The sequence below is a fragment of the Gadus macrocephalus genome, chromosome 16 (assembly GCF_031168955.1).
Source record: "Gadus macrocephalus chromosome 16, ASM3116895v1".
Classification (NCBI taxonomy): Eukaryota; Metazoa; Chordata; class Actinopteri; order Gadiformes; family Gadidae; genus Gadus; species Gadus macrocephalus.
In genome coordinates, this window is record NC_082397.1 from 25,746,224 (window position 1) to 25,765,605 (window position 19,382).

A 19,382-nucleotide genomic window follows, 5' to 3' on the forward strand; every position below is an offset into this window, starting at 1 on the left:
ATATTTAAATAAAATAAATAAATAAAATACAATATTGCATATTGTATTTTTTCAGATGTTCTCTGTTAATGCCATCAGTCGCACTGTTGCAGGGAAGAAGCTATTGAAGAATCTTGTTGAGTGTGTGATGACACTGTCCGCTCTACTGTGTCTGAGTCTGTATTTGCAATATTTGTTATTGAGTAGAGGGTGAGCTGGGTGGAGGGAGTCTCTAATGATTCTCACTGCCCTTTTCCGACAGCGCTGACTGTAAATAAAGTCCATGGAGGGAAGTGTGGTCCCAGTAATCCTTTCAGCAGTCTTTATGACCCTTTGGAGTGCCCTCCTCTCTGCCTGTGTGGTATTCCCGTACCAGACAGTGATACCTGAAGTGAGAATGCTCTCTACTAGTCCACTGTAGGCCAGGGTGAGAGGATGCTGGTTTAGTCCCGATTTCCTGAGCAGTCTGATGAAATACAGCCGCTGCTGGGCTTTTTTCACTGTGGCAGCAGTGTTTAGAGACCAGCTCAGGTCAGACATCACCTGCTGTCCCAGGAATCTGTGGTTGTCCGCCCTCTCCACCTCAGTCCCTTGGATGGTAAGGGGCTGTAGGGGGGCAGGACGCCTCCTGAAGTCTGCTATCACTCTCTTGTTTTGGCTACGTTGAGGATGAGGTCATTCTCCTCTCCATAGATGAGGATATCCTCTATCACACTCCTGTAGCCTGACTCGTCACCCCCCTTGATGAGGCCCAGGATGGTGGTGTCATCAGCGTATTTGATGACAATGGTGTTATCATGTGTGGAGGCACAATCATGCGTGTACAGGGTGAAGAGTTTGGGACTGAGGCAGCAGCCCTGTGGTGAACCTGTGCTGACTATAAGCTCAGCAGACACCCGCCTCCCAACTCTCACCACCTGTGGTCTTTCAATCAGGAAATCTAGGATCCAGTTACAGGTGGGAGTCGGGACACCGAGGTCTGTCAGTTTACCAATCAGCTTGCCCGGGCGGATGGTGTTGAAGGCAGAGCTATAGTCCAGCAAAGGATTCTGACATACGTTTTGCTGTTGTCCAGGTGTTGCAAAGTGTGATGTAGGGCTATGGCCACCGCATCATCCACTGATCGGTTGGGGCGATAGGCAAACTGGGATGGGTCGACAGTGTCCGATACTGTGTCGTTTATGTGGGTAAGAACCAGCTTTTCTAGGCACTTCATGGGGGCTGAAGTTAGCGCCACCGGCCTTAAGTCATTCAGCGTGGATGAATCAGGCTTTTTTGGAACCGGTATGATTATGGATGATTTAAATACTCGGGGGACTACTGCCTGTGATAGGGACAGATTGAAAATGTCAGCATACTCACCCACTAGTTGTTCCCCACAGGCCTTCAAGACTCTTGGATGAACGCCATCTGGTCCCATAGCCTTATGGGGGTTCACCTGCTTCAGAGCCCTCAGAACCTGTGCGTGTGTAACCTGGAAGGCAGTGTCCATGGAGTCACAGGGGGCTTTTGAGGGAGTGTCTGTGTTCAGCCTGTCGAACCTGGCATAAAAGTTATCAAGGCGGTCTGGAAGGGTGGCATCTCGGGTGTCTGGGGTCGTCATGGTAGTCCTGTAATTCGTAGCTGCCTGGATTCCCTTCCACATGCTGCGCGTGTTGTTGTTCAGGTAGAGGCTTTCAAGTTTTTTGGAGTGGGCCCTTTTTGCAGCTGTGATAGACCTCTCAAGGTCATACCGGGCTCTCTTATATTCCTCTTGATCTCCTGACTTGAAGGCCTCCCGTCTAATACTGATGTTTTGTTTTATGTCCCCATTAAACAAAGGTTACATATGTACATATATATCATATATAACATATGTCAAAAATCCAATCGTTATTTTAAACGTATCTTTTCAATTGTCAGCTCTTTTTTCATTTAATTTAATGTCTACTTACAACAGTGAAGTCAAATGGTGCATCCATGGCAAGGTACCAAGCGTACTGTGATGGAAAAATGTAATTGGTGACAACATTCACACGCGTTGTTATATCTGTTCAGTACATTTTAAGTTTGCGACTGAGTATACCATAATCATGAAGATCCCACAGTCGTTCCCATATTCCTGTGGTGGAAGTCCCTGAACCATGAAGGTAAAACATAATATTAGAAACACATATAAAAACGATTTATTCCTTAAAAGTTAAATTACTGCAGCCTTTACAAAGGGATTAGCTTTATGTGATTTTCAGCTATCTGACATGTCACCATGTAAAATATTGATGTGGCCATTGTGTGTCATGAATGAACACATTTCACTGGCATCCAATGGTAGGCCTATCTTAAGAGTGAATGATAACTTACGAGAACACTTTCCATATATTTCAGATCTGATGACATGTGATGAGCGCATGACTACTTGACTAAAAGTCAGGGAAATGTGACTCCCTTTAGAAATGTCTTAAACATAGGCTCGTCAGGGGAACATGACTGCCTTTTGAAATGTCTTAAACATAGGCTCGTCAGGTGAACGTGACTGCCTTTTGAAATGTCTTAAACATAGGCTCGTCAGGGGAACGGGACTGCCTTTTGAAATGTCTTAAACATAGGCTGAATCCGAATACTTAGTACATACTATTTCTGTTCAGTGTCTACTACTTGACGGTACTACACTTGACAGTGTAGTAGGGGCTGCTTCCCAATGTCAAGGAAGCATGCTCAACGGCCGCCCTTTTAAGGACGCTACGTCATAGAACGCCGAAAAGCACTGGCCGTTTCTCAATTCGCGTACTTGTGCGTGCTCGTGGACTCGTGAAACGTCATCAGTCGTTGCCTGAGCACTGTTCCAATTCGAAGCACGCATCAAGCGAGTACTGTCGTAAAACCCGGAAGTGTTCTTGATGCGTGCTCGATCTCGCCGTTTCACCAAGCATGCATCGGAGGTGGCTCATGGTGCTTGCAACCGCTATTAATCCCAGGATGCATTTTGCACTCGCAGCAGTACGATGGCGGACAATATGGAGAAGACGCACAACTGTAGCTTAAGTTACTCTTAACTTATATATATATTTATATAATATATAATATGATAATAATAATAATAATAATAATAATATAAGATAATATATAAATATATATAGATATATATATATAAAGTCGCGTGTTTTTGCGTCCTTTGTTTTTGAGAATTCCGCGATTTTTCAAGGATGCATCACTGCATCCTAGAAGAGCCAAAACTACCCACAATCCTCTGCGTTCACTGGGCGGGTTCTTGAAAATGGCAGAGCAGTACACGTTCAAATGAAGTGAAGTTATATTCGTTTTTCAGAAATATTTTGTGCCGTATTGCTTTTTATAGATTCATCATGTTAATGCAAATAATCAAGCCTAAAGACCTGTGCCACTTTTCAAACGTTTTTGCAACTTAATGATACGTTGCTATATTTTGCATGGACGTAGCTGGTGTTAAACACCACTGTCACCAAGGTCAATTTACTCGCTCACAAGATTACATTATTTATGCATACCTATTTATGTTTGTGTTGAATCGGTTTTTTTTAGGGTCAGCCCAGCAAACGGAGGCTTTTGTGCGCCTTAGGGTGGCACACAAACATTTGTTTACCGGTGGAAGGGATAGTGCCACTATCCAATGTTGTAAAATTAATGCACAACCGATCATTTGAATTTTGAATGAACGTATATAATTGTATTTTATATGATATACTTATGTGTTCAAAGCACAAGTGCTTTGAACACATAACTAGGCATTGTCGGCATATATGAATGAATCAGAACAGTTAAATAATATATCCAAATAAATACATGTTTATCATCTCTTTCTTTGTCTTTTTCCCCCTGCATAATAGTAATCAACCGTACTTTAATTGTGATACATGAATTAAGTTCTCAGACAATTTCACTGCATAATAGTAATCAACCGTACTGTAAATGTGATGCATGAATTAAGTTCTCAGACAATTTCAAACGCTAGGAAGCACTCAAGCTAGCACTCTAGTCTCATCTCCATAGGACGTGACTAGCAAGGACGCGTCCTAGCAAGGCTGCAGCCTTCACTTTGGGAAACAGCCACGGTCTACAGCTACGCGTAGAACGCCTCCGAACGCTAAAAATGTCTATTTTTTACTTAATTACTTACTTTACTATTTTACTCTTTTTAATGTCTCTTTTTTTCGCCGCTTTCTACGACGTCTTTCTGGTGGTGTCGGGTCAGCCATCTCTTCTTCATTCGTTACCACACTCCGGTTGCATTGTGGGATAGCGTAGTGAACTCCTCAGCCGTTTCTCAATTCACGTACTTGTGCGTGCTCGTGGACTCGTGAAACGTCATCAGTCGTTGCCCGAGCACTGTTCCAATTCGAAGTACGCATCAAGCGAGTACTGTCATAAAACCCGGAAGTGTTCTTGATGCGTGCTCGATCTCGCCGTTTCACCGAGCATGCATGGGACTCTCTGGCCGTTTCTCAATTCCTAGCACGCGTACTACGGACTCGATGACTTGCAAGCACGTACTTGGCAAGTCTGTACTTCAAGCACATACTTGCGAGCACGCGAGTACGTACCTGCGATTGGAACAGCAGCGGACTCGATGACGTCACCACCTCTGCTCGTCCCTTAACTGTGCTACGGCCTCATTTAGGCATATACTACTGAACAATATAAACAAATGATATAAAACAAAATCCCAGCCTCTTTCATTTTCAAATAGTATGTAAATATTCTGAATGAATAAAAATTGAAAAGATATGCGTGTCCTGTCATGTGTAAGCTATACACACACGACTTTATATATATGTTTTTTTCTCTTAGGTGGGTCTGGAGGAACACCATAAGTTCAGTCAGTGTTATGTCATCCTTACTTATTAGCATATCTTTGAAAATTCCAGGTTTGATTATTCTTAACACACCACGGACTATTTCTGCCTCAGTGAAACGTGCCTTGATTCCTTCTTCAATCTGTATGCAGACATTATTGCAACTGATGTCTGCTGATTGGTCGCCAATTTGTCCGCCTTGCACTTTAAACTCACATCATCCCCTCACGGCCTGGCTGAGTGACAGATTTAGCAGACGGGTTACTGTTTGGCGGTTCACTTTCAGGCTTGCTGAATGAGAGTGAGGACGGTTGCAAGTCCCCTTGTGAGTGTGTAGCATTTACTGGGATGCACTGTATTAGCTTCTTGCTAAGGTCTTCATAGCTAGCCAACACTTTTAACAACTCAACGTTGGATGTGTCAGATGTGTTTAGCATTGTAGCACTAGATACGCCTGAAGTTGGGACAAAAGTCACTGTACTAGTGCTAAGCCTATCAGTACTTTGGCTAGGCAACACAGAGCTGAATGAGACAGTTGTGGCGGGACTAGAGCTGACAACAGCTGGAGTTATCTGTTTAGGAGTGTCACCTATGGTAGGTTCAGTGGCAATTTGGTTTGACTGGGTCGCATTAATATCAACAGTGTGAGCAGGGCGAACTGAATAAGTGTCAGTCTGCATGGTATTTGATTCAACATTACCCATCGCATTTAACAACATTGCACCACGGTGCGTCAACACATCATCAACAGCATCTTTCAAAATCATTAAATCAACCATACCACTGTCCTCTGAATCAAGCAACTGCTTACTGTACATGAACGCGTTGATGTATTCGAAACATCCCTCCTGGTCTCCCTCCTCAAGCTCGGACTGTTCTTTGCCCGACACTGGACCCACGGTCTTGTTAAGTTGGTAAAGCTCTTCTCCTGACAAGGCGAGTAGACTCTTCCTAATGTCCCACACTAGGTGCTTCCTTCCACTGTCAGCCATAGTTGCTCCTCTCCTACCTCACGATAGGTTATACAGTTCGGTAATGCAGTCTCTGTTCTGGGACAGGGTTCTCCACTCGTTCACGTTCACAGCAGGCCTCCACACACGTCAGCGTCTGCGTTGGTCATTGGTCCCAGATGTCATTAGGATGGATCAGCGTCCGGCCAGAAGGTGGCGCCGATCCCGGACGAGCCCCCAAGAATCTGTAACGGGTCCCAGGTGGGATCGCCGTGGACAGATTATAGATAACTGAAACAAAAGAGAAAAGAATGCTGACACGGGAGACGTGACTTGTCTTTTCAGATCCTCATTAGTTATATTTATTCATTTAACTTCTCAATTTACTGAAGGTTACCGTTTATCTTCACATTGTCCATGCATTTTAAACTCAGCATCATATTGTTAGTGAGATAGTGGTTAGTGAGGTCCCCCCTTCACTTTAGGCGTCTTTGAGTGTTATTAATTATTATTATTATTCATGTTTAACCTCTTTTTTCCTTTTATTCCTAGTCTGTTTTACATAGTTTTGAATGACGACTATATGCTCTGTAAGGTGACCTTGGGTGTCTTGAAAGGCGCCTCTAAATTAAATTTATTATTATTATTATATTACTCCATATGTTGTCTAATTAGACATATTTTCCATGTTCTTAAAACAAACCAAAATACACATAAAATACTCTTCAATTCAAAACACACCTTTTCTCACAGTGTTGTTCTTTCATCTCTCTGATACAATAAACAGTTTGTACAAAGTGCATCTTTAATGCTCTTAAAACCCATTAGGTTTTACTGAACTAGTATTTTTAACAGTACCTACCTTGTAGGCTATATCAAACATTTTCTTATTACTGAACTTCAAATAACTTTTCTTAACCCGTTTTTAACAGTATCTTTAAAGTGCTTTACAACAATCAATAAACATTTTAATACTTTACAAAACGTCAAGAAGTGAGCCACGTGTGGTGTTATTACAATAAAACAAAAAGGTAGAGACGAGCGTGGTCGGTACTAGCTTAAAGCTACTAGCCTAACGGTAAAACTTCCAACGGCGCCACCATTACAAATCTCTCGGCGAGCGTCGGACCTTACTAGCTAGTAGCTTAAAGCTACTAGCCTAACGGTTAAACTTCCAACGGCGCCGCAATTACAAATCTCTCGGCGAGCGTCGGACCTTACTAGCTACACATGTACTCATTTTAACACTCATACTTTACTAAAACATTTCACTACACATTATCCAATCACTAACATCAACTTGTTTTACATTTTAAACACATAACCCACCTGAAACAAAGAGAAAAGAATGCTGACACGGGAGACGTGACTTGTCTTTTCAGATCCTCATTAGTTATGAGGATCTCACGGGGATTCAGGCAAACCACAATATTACTGTGCCTCCTACTGGCAGGATAGTGCACTTGCATTGTGAAAATGTAAAACTATAAAAGATATTGCTCATACAAAATAAGATCAATTTAGTAGGAAATAGTGTGTCTTAATAATATAAAATGGTGTAGTATATAAAAACTTAATATACACAAATGTGGGCACACATTAGTGGGCATCACACTGACTTAAAAAGCACATTCAGTTTTATCTTATCTTTTCTAGTCATCGAGAGATTTTGCCTGCCCACTGATGCTAAAGTTACATACAAGGATGCAACAGGGACAGAAGTTGATGAAGAAATATTTAGCGACCTCGTTGGACAAGGCAATGTGGTGCTGACAGTTTTCCCAGATCAGGGTGAGATATAAAGGCAGGCATAATTAAGCACTACACCTTACAGAATATAATTACTAACATGTTTTCTATTCCTTTAGAATTCTCTGACAGCTCCTTATGTTCTTCTTCTGGGCTGTCTGACTCAAGCAAGCTTCAGCTCAAGTACATCAACTGTGATCATAGATGAGGTCTATAGCAAGAGACAAAGAATCGAGGATACACGTGATCGTGATGCTGCGTCTGCCAAACAGGTTTCTTAATACTTCTTAATACATTTTTACACTCTTGAGTCTTTAGAAAAGCTTTTTATCCGCATGTTTGTTATTCTCATGTTTTTGTTTTTTATTAGTTGATTGAAGCTGTGCTGAGAGGCAAATCCGGAGGTGAAGAAGTACTACAGGAGTACCAAACAACAGAAACCCTGACAGATGCTGCAAGAAGACAAATGGTTAACATCCTGGTGGCTCACATGATTGACAATCATGGGTATGTTTCTTTAATATTGTCTTTATTTGTGCCAAATGAGTGCATGGTCATTGCATTAAATGTACTCATTTACTAATTGAATATCTCCTCTCAGGCACCTTCCCACTAAAGAAACCAGAGAGGATTATGCACATGGGATAGTGATGCTGTTCCCTTCCCTCAGGGATCCATATTCCAAGAAGGGCTATGTAATAGTCATTATTATTGTTTACACTTTCATGCAATGATAAAAAACTGTGTGGATGGCATTGATATTTGAATTCCGTGAGATTGCTCATGAGCCTGGTATGACAACACATTTCATTTATTTTTCATTTCAGGAACACTTCTATGATTCTGCAAGCAGCACAGGATACATTTCTTGGCGTCTGAAAACAGTCCAGAGGAAGATTCGTCAAGGATCTGCAGTGCCACCAAATAGCGCTATTTGCTTTTCTCCAGGAGGCCCAAATTTCAAAAGAACTGTTCATGTTGAAAGGCAGCTTGATGGTGATGCTTGCCAAGAGGCCATGTCTTTGCTCAACCATACCACAGACAATTCCCTGATTTTCCAGAAGATGAGAGAGACCTTTCTGCACCGTCAGAAGCTCGTTAATGACCCAGGCAGAAGTGTTGATATCCTCTCCAGCTTCCCAAGATTCCTGGATACAAAAGGATTGGTAAGTTTGAGATGAGATGTTTTAGAATGGCTAGAAATTGTAAAGTATTTCCTGTAGTTGAATATCTTCTTTCTTAAAGGTGGACCAAGACTTCACTCTCCTATTTGATGATGACACATCCTCCAGGCTTCTTCAGAAATGGGATTTGTTCTTCAAGCCAAATGTCATAAAAGAGGCTAAGCAGCTCACTTCAACACCAGAGTTGCGTCACTTGGTGCAGTCAGCAGAAAGTCCCCAAGGAGATGATCTTGATGAGGAAACAAGTGAGTTGTTTTTGTTTTAATGCATTTGCTATAATTGCAGTTGAACTCTAACTGCAATATTTCCTTTGTTTATTCTGTGTATCTCTTGAGCGTTGATCCGATTTTTTGGATAAATGTGACTAATAGATGGATGACTGTTTAAAACTTTCTCATAATGCCTCCTTGTTCTCATTCAAACTTGAAAAGTATTAAATTTGAAGTTTTCAGTTAATTATTTTGTGTCTCTTTGTCTCTTGGTCCTCAGCCTACGACCAAGAAATGGCCTCTCTGTTGTTGCTGTTACATCTCCTTCCACCACCTCCAGGGGGACTGAAATCTCCCAAAATTAGTGCATCTGATGCAGTTGAGAGACTTGTTGTCTTTCATAAGGTATTTATATTATTACGTTGATTATAATAATTGTCACGTCACCTTCTTAGCCACATGTAAATGAGGGTTGCTAAAAAATGTGATGGTATTTTAATTAAGTCTTCATTCCCATCCTGCACTAGCCAATGAGAAGATGTATGAATAATCACTTCCATAATGTCGTTTTCTCTGTGGCTGTACATAATTCTTGTGTCTAATGTTCAGTTTTCATATTTCTACCCTAGTCATGCTGCAGTTTGGAGGAGCATCTCCGCAACCAGCAGGGTCGACAGCCATACCTCCTTGCAGTCGGGCGTCAGAAGAGCAAGATTGACAGCTTCTACATCACCATGGATAAACATCTCATCCCATGCAAGGCAATCCGCTTCCTCGGGGCATGCGATGAACTTTTCAAAGCACATTTTGTGTTTAATTTGTCTTACGATGTGGCACTAGTGAATTTTTACACGTTCCTGTATAACATTGATGTGGGGAAAATGAAGGATTCGCCCAGACTTAGAGAATTGAGAGCGAGACTGCTTAACCATCCAGTAGCACTTACACCCTGTGAATAAGAAGCTATAACAATGCTGACCTGTTTCATGTGTCAGAAAAATTATCCTAGCAGTCAGCAGTTGATTTCACATTTAAGAGTTGAACATGGTTACTATCCTGGACCCAAGTTCAAATTGTTTTGTTCTCAGCAAAGTTGTAGGCATCAGTTCCTGACATATGCAGGTTTTCGGAAGCACCTTAATAGTGTTCATAGCAATGTTCAGCAAATTGCTCAAACTGTTTCATGTTCATTTAGTGAGTCAGTTGCTACTTCATTTCAGGCACATGCTTTGGAGTACCAATTTAACCCACAAAATCAATGTAGCTCTTCCAATGATTCAGGAATAACTAAAGATCCAACTAAAGAAATGTGTGCATCCATCGTGGCCAAATTACAGGGGAGTGGGATTTCCAACAGTTTGGTATCCTCAATTGTAGGAGATTTGGAGGAACTAACAAGTGAGCTTCGCTCACAAGCAAAGCATACAGCTATTTCTGCTTTACCTATAACTGACCCCAACATATCTGTGATAAATGAATCTTTTAAAAATTATGAAAACCCATTCACAAATTTGAATACAGAATGGAAACGAAATAAATACTTCAACCAAAAATGCGTTGTCGAGCCAATAGAAATAACCCTGGGAGTGAGATATGACAACAGGAGAAATCCGAAATCTGGTGCTTATGATCAAGTACCTGTGAAGGATACTTTTATATATGTGCCGATTTTAGAAACATTGAAGTTCATGTGCAGAAATCCAGACATTTGTGTTTTGCTAAAGAGAGAATATAGATCAGAGCCTGACACTTATACTGACTTTTTTGATGGAAGTTATTTTAAAACTCACCCTTTGTTTACAGCTAATAGACATGCATTACAAATTCTACTATACTATGATGATTTTGAAACAGCCAATCCCCTTGGCTCCAAACGAGGAATTCACAAAATTGTCTTTATTTCGTTTTAAGAAACTTGCCCCCAAAATTTAATTCGGTTTTGATGAACATTCACTTGGTATCCCTTTTTCACACGCAAGATCTGCGCAAATATGGTTTTGATGTTATACTAGAACCGTTGATAAATGATATGAAAAAACTAGAAAGCCAAGGGCTAAGTCTTCCATTTTCGGATGAGCAGGTATATGGTACAATCTGTCAGATCACTGGAGATAATTTAGGGATGCACACAATTCTTGGTTTTAATTAATCATTCAGTAGCCGTCATTTCTGTCGCCTTTGTTTGATTGAGAAGAATGACTGTCAAACGGTATTCAGTGAGGATGATCCTAAGGTGATCCTTCGTGGAAAAGATGTGTTTGAAATGCATTGCCAGTCTCTCCAGGAAAACCCACAATTGAAGTCAATGTACGGATTGAAAAAAATATCGACACTTAATTCATTGATGTATTTCCATGTTTGTAATAACTATTCATTTGATATCATGCATGATCTTCTTGAGGGAGTGGTTCAGTATGAGATCAAATTGCTTTTTGGTTATCTCACACAACACTTTGTGTCAGAACAGGACTTGCTTTCCAGAATATATGGATTTGATTATGGATTTCTAGAACGAAAAAATCGTCCTACAAAGATTATTTTGGAGAGTGCTGGCAATTGCATTAGTTTGAATTCTATTCAAACATTATGTCTTGTTAAAAACATCCCACTGTTGTTTGGTGACATTATTCCTGCAGGAAACCAAAACTGGAATTTGTTACTGTTGTTACTTAAAATAATTAACATCGTTTTTTCACCTTCTCTCACTCTAGGTATGACAATATATTTGAAGCATTTGATTATTGACCACCACAAGTTATTTAAGCACTTGTATCCACATAGAAACTTGATACCTAAGCATCATTTTATGATCCATTACCCATCTTCTATAAGGAAAATTGGCCCCTTATTGCATACGTGGTGTATGAGGTTTGAGGCCAAACACAAGATGTTTAAAAATTATTTTAAAAAATTCAAAAACATAACTAAATCACTCGCTAAAAAGCATCAGATGGCCATTGCTTCACACTGGGAAACCTTCCCCCTCAAACAAAATGAGTATGGGCCAATTAAATCTTATCACTTCGTAGATGAGAATGTGGTCAACAAGGAAATGCTTGAAACGATCTTGTCAAAAGATGTTTTCTCAACAAGTTGGGTTAAAGTTGATGGTATCGAGTATAAAGCGGGATTAGTTATTTGCAGTGCAATGGAGGAAGACATGCCAGTCTTTTGTCAAATAAGTGAAATACTTTTGGTTGGAGATCACGTTATTTTTTTGTCTAATAAGCTATTTACAGAGAATTTTGATGAACATCATCATGCATTCAAAGTTGTGCGAAGTGTGGAAAGATGTCTTTTAAAAATGTCTGAGATTGGATTTGATAAACCTTTTGATATTCAAAGCTCATACAATGTTTTAGATGAAAGTTTGTATATTATACCTTCATTCACAATGTTGTAATTAAACTGACTGCAAGGAAGAATTGGCACAAATAAATTATTTGAAATGATATTGTTTATTGTAATTAATTAATATTAACATATGTATATATTAAATTAATGAATAAATATTTAATAAATGTATTTTACATTTTTTCAGTGTAGATAATTTACACTTTAGGGAGTGAAATTAACACTACCCAAATAGTTAAAACGTACTTTGAGCAGTGTTACTGTACGTCCACACCAGGAAGACGCTTTGGTCGCTCACAAAGTTTCGCTACGAATTTTTCTGTTCGCTTTGGTCGCTCAAGTCGCTCATGACGTACAATTCAATTATGCAGACGCATTTAAGGAGCCGTATGCGTTTAGTAGGCCCTACAGACAGCCATATCAAATAATGAACTCTCCCATACACCTTGGCCATATTGCCGAGACGGTTTTGCTTGTTCGATAAAGTGCTTCGACAACAAGTAGGACAGTGATTCCCCCCAATATAAAAAAAATCCTAAAATGTAGGCTAATTACAACCGAGAACAAAAAACCCTGCGTGCTGTAGTAGTTAAAATATGTTTCACTGATCTGGATCTGCAAATCATGATCTGCACTCATTCGTCGCATTCAAAACAAATAGACGCACATGGCTAATTTGCATACGTGCACAGGACTGGTTGGCTCCGCAAGGCAAATAATGGAACATATCTCTATCTAGGCCTTTCTGTCTATCTATCTATCTATCTATCAACGCGTGTCTAGTTTTAATGTGATGTATTGTGTGTGTGTCCAGTCAGACTTGTTCTGTGTGGTCTTGTAGGCTACTGTCCTGTGTGGGCCGAACCACCTAAATGGATTCCCGACGATTTGTGTCGTTTGGTATTAATAAAGACTTGACTAGGCTATCTATCTATCTAGACTATTTAATTAACAATTATTCACCTCAGGCTCCGTGAATAGTGGGGAATAGAGGGATAAAAGACAAGAGATATATCCCTTGTCATTTATCCCTCGTCTTGTCGATTAGTTTGTTTATGTGACGATTTCAAAAACTTTTTTGGTTTTGTTTAAAGCATGCTACACGCGATTGGTTGGTTAGATTGGTGGCATGGAGAGCAAATAGGCCTTATGCGCAACATTCTTCCGGGTTCTATAAAACAGTGGTCTTGGCTTCCGGTCGTCCGCTGCTCAATAAGCTGAGTTTATTATGGCGACCTTCTACAGCCGGTGTTTACAGGAGCTACCCCGAACAACTATTACCGATGTGCACAGTATTGCCAAACGGACGTCCAGAGCCCCGGGGACTCTGTTAGACAAGGGATTTAAGTTTTACGCCTCCTCATTTATTCATAATTATGAAGGTATTTACATTTGTAGCTTTTGCTAATAGCGCTCGTTAGCGTTAGTTAACTGTAAGTAGAGTAGCCTAGTTGTGTACTTGTATGCTATCAGTTAGTTTAGCAGTATTTTTGCTCACAGACAATTAAGACAATCAGATGAACACTGCATTTTAGCGATGGGTTTATACTACCAACAGTATAATTACTACGATGTCCTGTGTGTTTAAGCTGGTCTTTGTCGACGTGGTACGCTGGTCGTATGTGTCTAGTAGACGCATAAGACCAGACACTACTATCCTAGTAGACTCTACTAGGATAGCTGCTAGGTTTAATGTCGACTAGCTGCTACCGTTCTGGCAGGTGTTTCAGATTTCTAAAACATTGATTTGTATAAAGACAACTGTGATGAATGAATGAATGAAATGATGCTGTATCTTCTTTTCCACCAGTTTCAAACAAAGACAGGTTGAGAGGTACTGTCACTGTCAGAGCAGCTTGTCACAGGTCCATGCAGAAGAATGAAAAACCACACAGCTTGAGCGTAGGCTATGTTCAGGGATGGGTTTGTTAAATTGTCTGTTTCAGTTCAATGACTGTACAGAATGCGTTCATCAAGCCTCTCAGAATGAATATATTTACACTGCAACTGCTTTCATTTGGCCACCAGCATGTTCTCAACTATGTAAACACCATATTCACAAATACAACACATTCTTCTGAGACACTTGATAAATGGCTATAGTCTACCTGTTAGTGAAAGAAGGTAATTTGTGCAAAGTTGATTGACAGTAAATATTTCTATCGACACATATTTGGTATACCTCACACACACACTATACCGATAAAATCATTAGGACACTTGCCATGACATTACATTCGAAAGCTATATATATGGGTTTCCTCCCCTTTTGCAATTAAATAATAATAAATAATACATTTCATTAATACATTGCTACTACTTGCAACTATTGACACCCTGTAGTGGCAGGCATTCCAGTACTGAGCAATATATGTTTATTGTGGTAGACTTGTAGGAAGCCCCTTGTCTTAATTTAGTGGTATCTGTTCTGCCAACTGTCCAATTGTCTCTTTGTGTATTGTATACAGATAGTGCTTCGTGATTCAGATCCCGTCATCATGACCTCAAGTCAGTGTTCATGCAAAGCTGGCACAGCAGTATGCAATCACACTGCTGCACTGCTCTTTCAGACAGCTCATTACTCCGAGCTCAATAACCAGGTTGTCCCCCCTGTTCATGCCTGTACAGAAATGGAACAACAATGGCACAAGCCCAGAACTGCAGTAAGGGTTGAGGCAAATGCACTGTATATGTATGTAATAGTTAGGCTATGTGTGCTGCAATCTGGGGGGGGGGGGTGCAATTGTAAGAACATGTTGGATTGGAGCCATACATCATGAGCAGATTTCTATCCTTTATTGATCAAGTAACTGTCTGGGCCACACAAAATACAATTTTCGGGGGTATTGATCAAGTAGAAAAATAGAATAGAATAGAAAATATAAACCTGATGTCCTCATCGGAGGTCTTGTATCTTTCAAGTCCAAACTTCTGCCCCAATGAAACCTCCTCCAGTCGCCTCTGTAGCTCTATGATGACCTGCTGCTGTGTGTGGATTTTTTCGTAGGCCAGGTCCATAAATGCAGGTTCTGTTCTGCTATCGTAGTCGTGACACAAAGCCACGCTGGCATCGATCGGCACCTCACCCTCATCCTCATCCTCCTCCTCCTCTTGCCGCTGTGTCCTTTGCCACACGCTTGGCCGAGTGACCGGCAGGTTGTAGTTGTTCCAGGCGAACAACACCGGAATCGCCCCGGGTTTCAAACGGCGTCGGCCACCTTCAACGACATCTTCTGGCATAAAATGCCGACTGCAGACAGTGGTGTGTCTCCTTATAACGAATTTATCACGCCTAATGTTTCGGACCCATATCGCCCTAACTGACTCATCCTTTGGAAACTGGTGGAAACTTACGCTAGAGTTAAATTTCCCCGACACAGAACAGCTCGGCACACAACAAAAACTGCTGTTCAGATGTTGCCGTTTCTGGTATTTTAACATTTTAACATTTGTGAAATTTTAATTTCACAAATGTTAAAATGAAATTTTAATCACACGAAATAGAATACTAAATAGAATACACTAAAGCGAAACTTAGAAGTTACCAGGAGATCACCTACCGCTGCAGTCAACCAGTGTACGGAAGTGAAAAGCGGAAATGATTAGACCCGTTTACACCTGTTTTCCGGTTCGAACGCTGGGCGCTCCGCATAACCCCTAGATGTAGCCTATAAATACTCCCGCTTATCATCACTTGATATCCAAACCACTATGGCGTTTCGATCTCTGAACTGAAAAAGGGTTGGGTCGCGGGTACCCAGTTACAGCCGCGATTAATACTTCAGCCGACATTTTGTTCAGTGAGTGAATAAAGGTAGGTAGGAACGGTAAAGTGCCTGCCGATGTTCCCTGGGATCCACACAAGCGAAGAGCGTCTACATTCCGATTGGCTGTCAGTGTTTGGCCGCTGAAGCGAATAATAGTCATTTGCATAAAGTTAAAAAGTTTTCAACTTCTTTTTGACGCTCTGGTCGCTCAACTTTGGCCGCTGGTAGCGTTGGTCGCTTTGGTCGCTTTGGTCGCTCTTGCCCATAGAAAGTGAATGACTTCCGTCAATTTGGTCGCTCAATTCGCTTCTGGTGTGGACGTACAGTAAGTTGTCAAATCCCTTAGTGTTACTTTAACTCTGTTTTGCGAGTTAAAGAAGGAACTCTGGCAGAGTGTTAAATGTTTAACTATTTTGAGAGTGTGGAGCTATATAAACCCTCAAAAAGTGTTAAAATCAACTCTGTGAGAGTTAATTCAACACTGGACTTTTCATACTTTCTACAAATGTTCATTACATGATCTACAGTTTCCTGCTCCTCACAATGATCACACCTCCCTGTGTCATGTTTTCCAACCATAAACAACGATGCATTTAGCCCTGTATGTCCAAATCTTAACCGTGATATTACGGTTTCTTCCCTTCTGCTCCTTCCTGTTCCCCTGGCCTCTCCTACTTTCCTCTGAATTTTATAAAACCACCTTCCCTTCCTCTCCTCCTCCCACCTCTTCTGCCATTTCTCCTTCATTTTCCTTTTAATTATGTTTTTACCCTCCATCTTGCTGATATTTATGCGTAATTCAATTTCTTCACATTTTGTTGCCTCTTTTGCCACCTTATCTACCACCTCATTCCCTCTCACTCCAATATGTGCCGGTACCCACACAAACACCACTGTTATACCCATCATCTCTATTCTATATAAAATCTGTTTTATCTCTATTAGAATGTCCGGCCTGCTATCTGACTTATTGCTCTGTAGACTGGTTAGAACTGAACTTGAGTCCGAACATATTGTTACTCTTACTGGTCTAATTTCCTCTACCCAATGTATTGCCAATAATATTGCAATCATTTCTGCTGTATACACCGATACTTCATCATTGACCCTTTTACCCACCCGCACCTGAAATTCTGGGACCCAAAATGCTACTCCTACTTTACTTTCTGCACTCTTTGATCCATCTGTATATATCTTTACATAACCATAGAATTTATCAATATACTCTTGCACACTTATGGCATTACAAACAAACTCTCTATCTTTATTTTTCCTTTCTAGAATTGTCAGATCTACTGTAGCATCTGGAAGAATCCAGGGTGGGAGTGCTGATATTGGTACTGTTGGACTAAACTGTATCTTTTCAATTCCAATTTCTTTTGCCCTCTGCACTGCTGTCCAACCAAAATTCCTAACTTCCTTTTTCTCTTTTTCCCCAACTAGGTTTTAACGTGTCTTGCGCTGGATGGTCCTTGCTATGTCCTTGTAAATGCACCCAGTATGTCAGTGACAATTGCAGCCTTCTCAAATCAATAGGCATGACCCCCATTTCTACCTGCAGCGCAGCTATAGGTGTCGTTTTAAAACCGCCTGTACATAAACGCAATGCCTGATTCTGTATACCTTCCAGTTTCTTCATATGTGTCTCTGCTGCTGCCCCATATACCACACTCCCATAATCTATAAATGCTCTAATTAAACCATCATATATACCCTTTAGTGCCACTCTATCCGCCCCCCACTCTTTTCCAACTAGACACCTCATTATATTTATAACCTTTTTACATTTGTCCACAACCTTCTGAATGTGTATATTCCATGTTAACCTTTCATCAAACCACATTCCTAATAACTTAAAGTGTTTTACTCTTTTTAGGTCTTGTTTATAAAGTTTTAATTTAATCTCATCTCCCACTCTTTTCCTGGTGAAAAACATTATGTTTGTCTTCCCTACCGAAAACTTAAAACCCCATTTATAAGACCATTCCTCCACTCTATTGATTGCCTCCTGTAATTTTTTAACAACGAATTTCATATTTTCCCCCCTCTTCCATATTGCCCCATCATCTGCAAATAATGAAAAACCCATACCACTCTCTATTTCTTCAAAAACTTCATTTATCATAATGGAAAATAATAGTGGACTAATTATGCTCCCCTGTGGTGTTCCATTCTCTATTTTAAATTTCCCTGACAAGCTTTTTCCTACTCTCACCTGTATTGATCTCTCAGTTAAAAAATCTTCAATCCATCTGTATATTCTCCCTTTAACTCCCAACTTCCTTAATCTAACTAATAATCCTTCTACCCACATCATGTCATATGCCTTCTCAATATCAAAAAACACAGCTACAACACTTTCCTTATTTATCTGTGCCTTTCTGATCTCATGTTCTAGACATATGGTCGGATCCATAGTGTTCCTCCCCTTTCTGAACCCACTCTGATACTTTGACATAAATCCTTTACTCTCCATATAGTATGTTAATCTTTCATTTATCATTTTCTCCATTATTTTACATATATTCGATGTTAAGGCAATTGGCCTATAGTTCTCTGGGTTAGAACTGTCCTTCCCTGGTTTAGGTATTGGTACAATAACTGCCTCCTTCCAACTTTCTGGTAATTTACCTTCCTTCCAAACTCTATTGTATAACTCCAATAATATTCCTTTTGCTGCTTCACTTAAATTACTTATCATTATATAACAAACCTGATCCTTTCCTGGTGCGGTCATCTTTGTTTTCCTTAATGCACGATTCATTTCTGTCATTGTGAAAGTCTTATTAAGCAAATCTTCATTTTCTTCCTCATCTTGCATCAACACTTCATACTCCACTAAAGTAGCCTCCCTCCCTCTTTTTCCCTCTTCACTAATATTTTCTGAACTATGAACTTTCACAAAAGCCTTTGCTAACATCTCCCCCTTTTCTTCTTCCTTCATTGCTATTGTTTCCCCTACCTTCAAAACTGGATATCCATATTCTCTCTTAACCCCGTTCATCTTTTTAATCATGCCCCAAATCTGTCCCAATTCCGTTTCCCGTCCCACCGAATTGCAAAAATTCCTCCAACAAGTTTTCCTTGCATTTTTAATAGTTCTCCTTACATTTGCTTGACTTCTTTTATATTCAATAAGGTTCTCAAACCTATGGTTTCCCTTTAGCCTTCTAAATGCTTTATTTCTACTCTTGATTGCTTCACTACATTCTTTGTTCCACCATGGTACCATCCTCTTTTTCCCTTTTCCTTCTTTCCTCTTAATTGTTCTCTCAACAGCCTCTAATATAACTCTGCACACATTCGTATTTAGCTGGTCAACATCTTCTCCTATCTCAATTTCTAACATTTCTTTCTCACTTATTTCCTTAAATAGTTCCCA

General features: G+C 40.3%; 1 protein-coding gene and 2 long non-coding RNA genes across 3 annotated transcripts in view; 2 read left to right on the forward strand and 1 right to left on the reverse strand.

Annotated features, from left to right (window-relative positions):
• Window positions 1-6,388: 6,388 nt before the first annotated feature.
• Window positions 6,389-19,382, forward strand: part of LOC132474660 (uncharacterized) — a 30,924-nt gene continuing 17,930 nt past the window's right edge. Inside the window, exon 1 of the long non-coding RNA XR_009529696.1 lies at window positions 6,389-7,129. This is a non-coding gene — a long non-coding RNA (uncharacterized LOC132474660). The remainder of the gene's footprint in view (window positions 7,130-19,382) is intronic.
• Window positions 7,661-12,328, forward strand: LOC132475034 (uncharacterized). Its single transcript, XM_060075995.1, has 7 exons — window positions 7,661-7,758; window positions 7,857-7,993; window positions 8,088-8,181; window positions 8,314-8,652; window positions 8,732-8,915; window positions 9,160-9,284; window positions 9,509-12,328. Exons 2-7 carry the CDS (start codon window positions 7,953-7,955, stop codon window positions 9,836-9,838), a joined length of 1,113 nt encoding a protein of 370 aa, XP_059931978.1. The 5' UTR covers window positions 7,661-7,758; window positions 7,857-7,952; the 3' UTR covers window positions 9,839-12,328.
• LOC132474586 (uncharacterized) lies at window positions 16,521-18,031 on the reverse strand. The gene is made up of 2 exons (XR_009529681.1): window positions 16,725-18,031; window positions 16,521-16,646 (listed from the first exon to the last, which is right to left on the reverse strand). It is a non-coding gene; the product is annotated as an uncharacterized LOC132474586 (long non-coding RNA).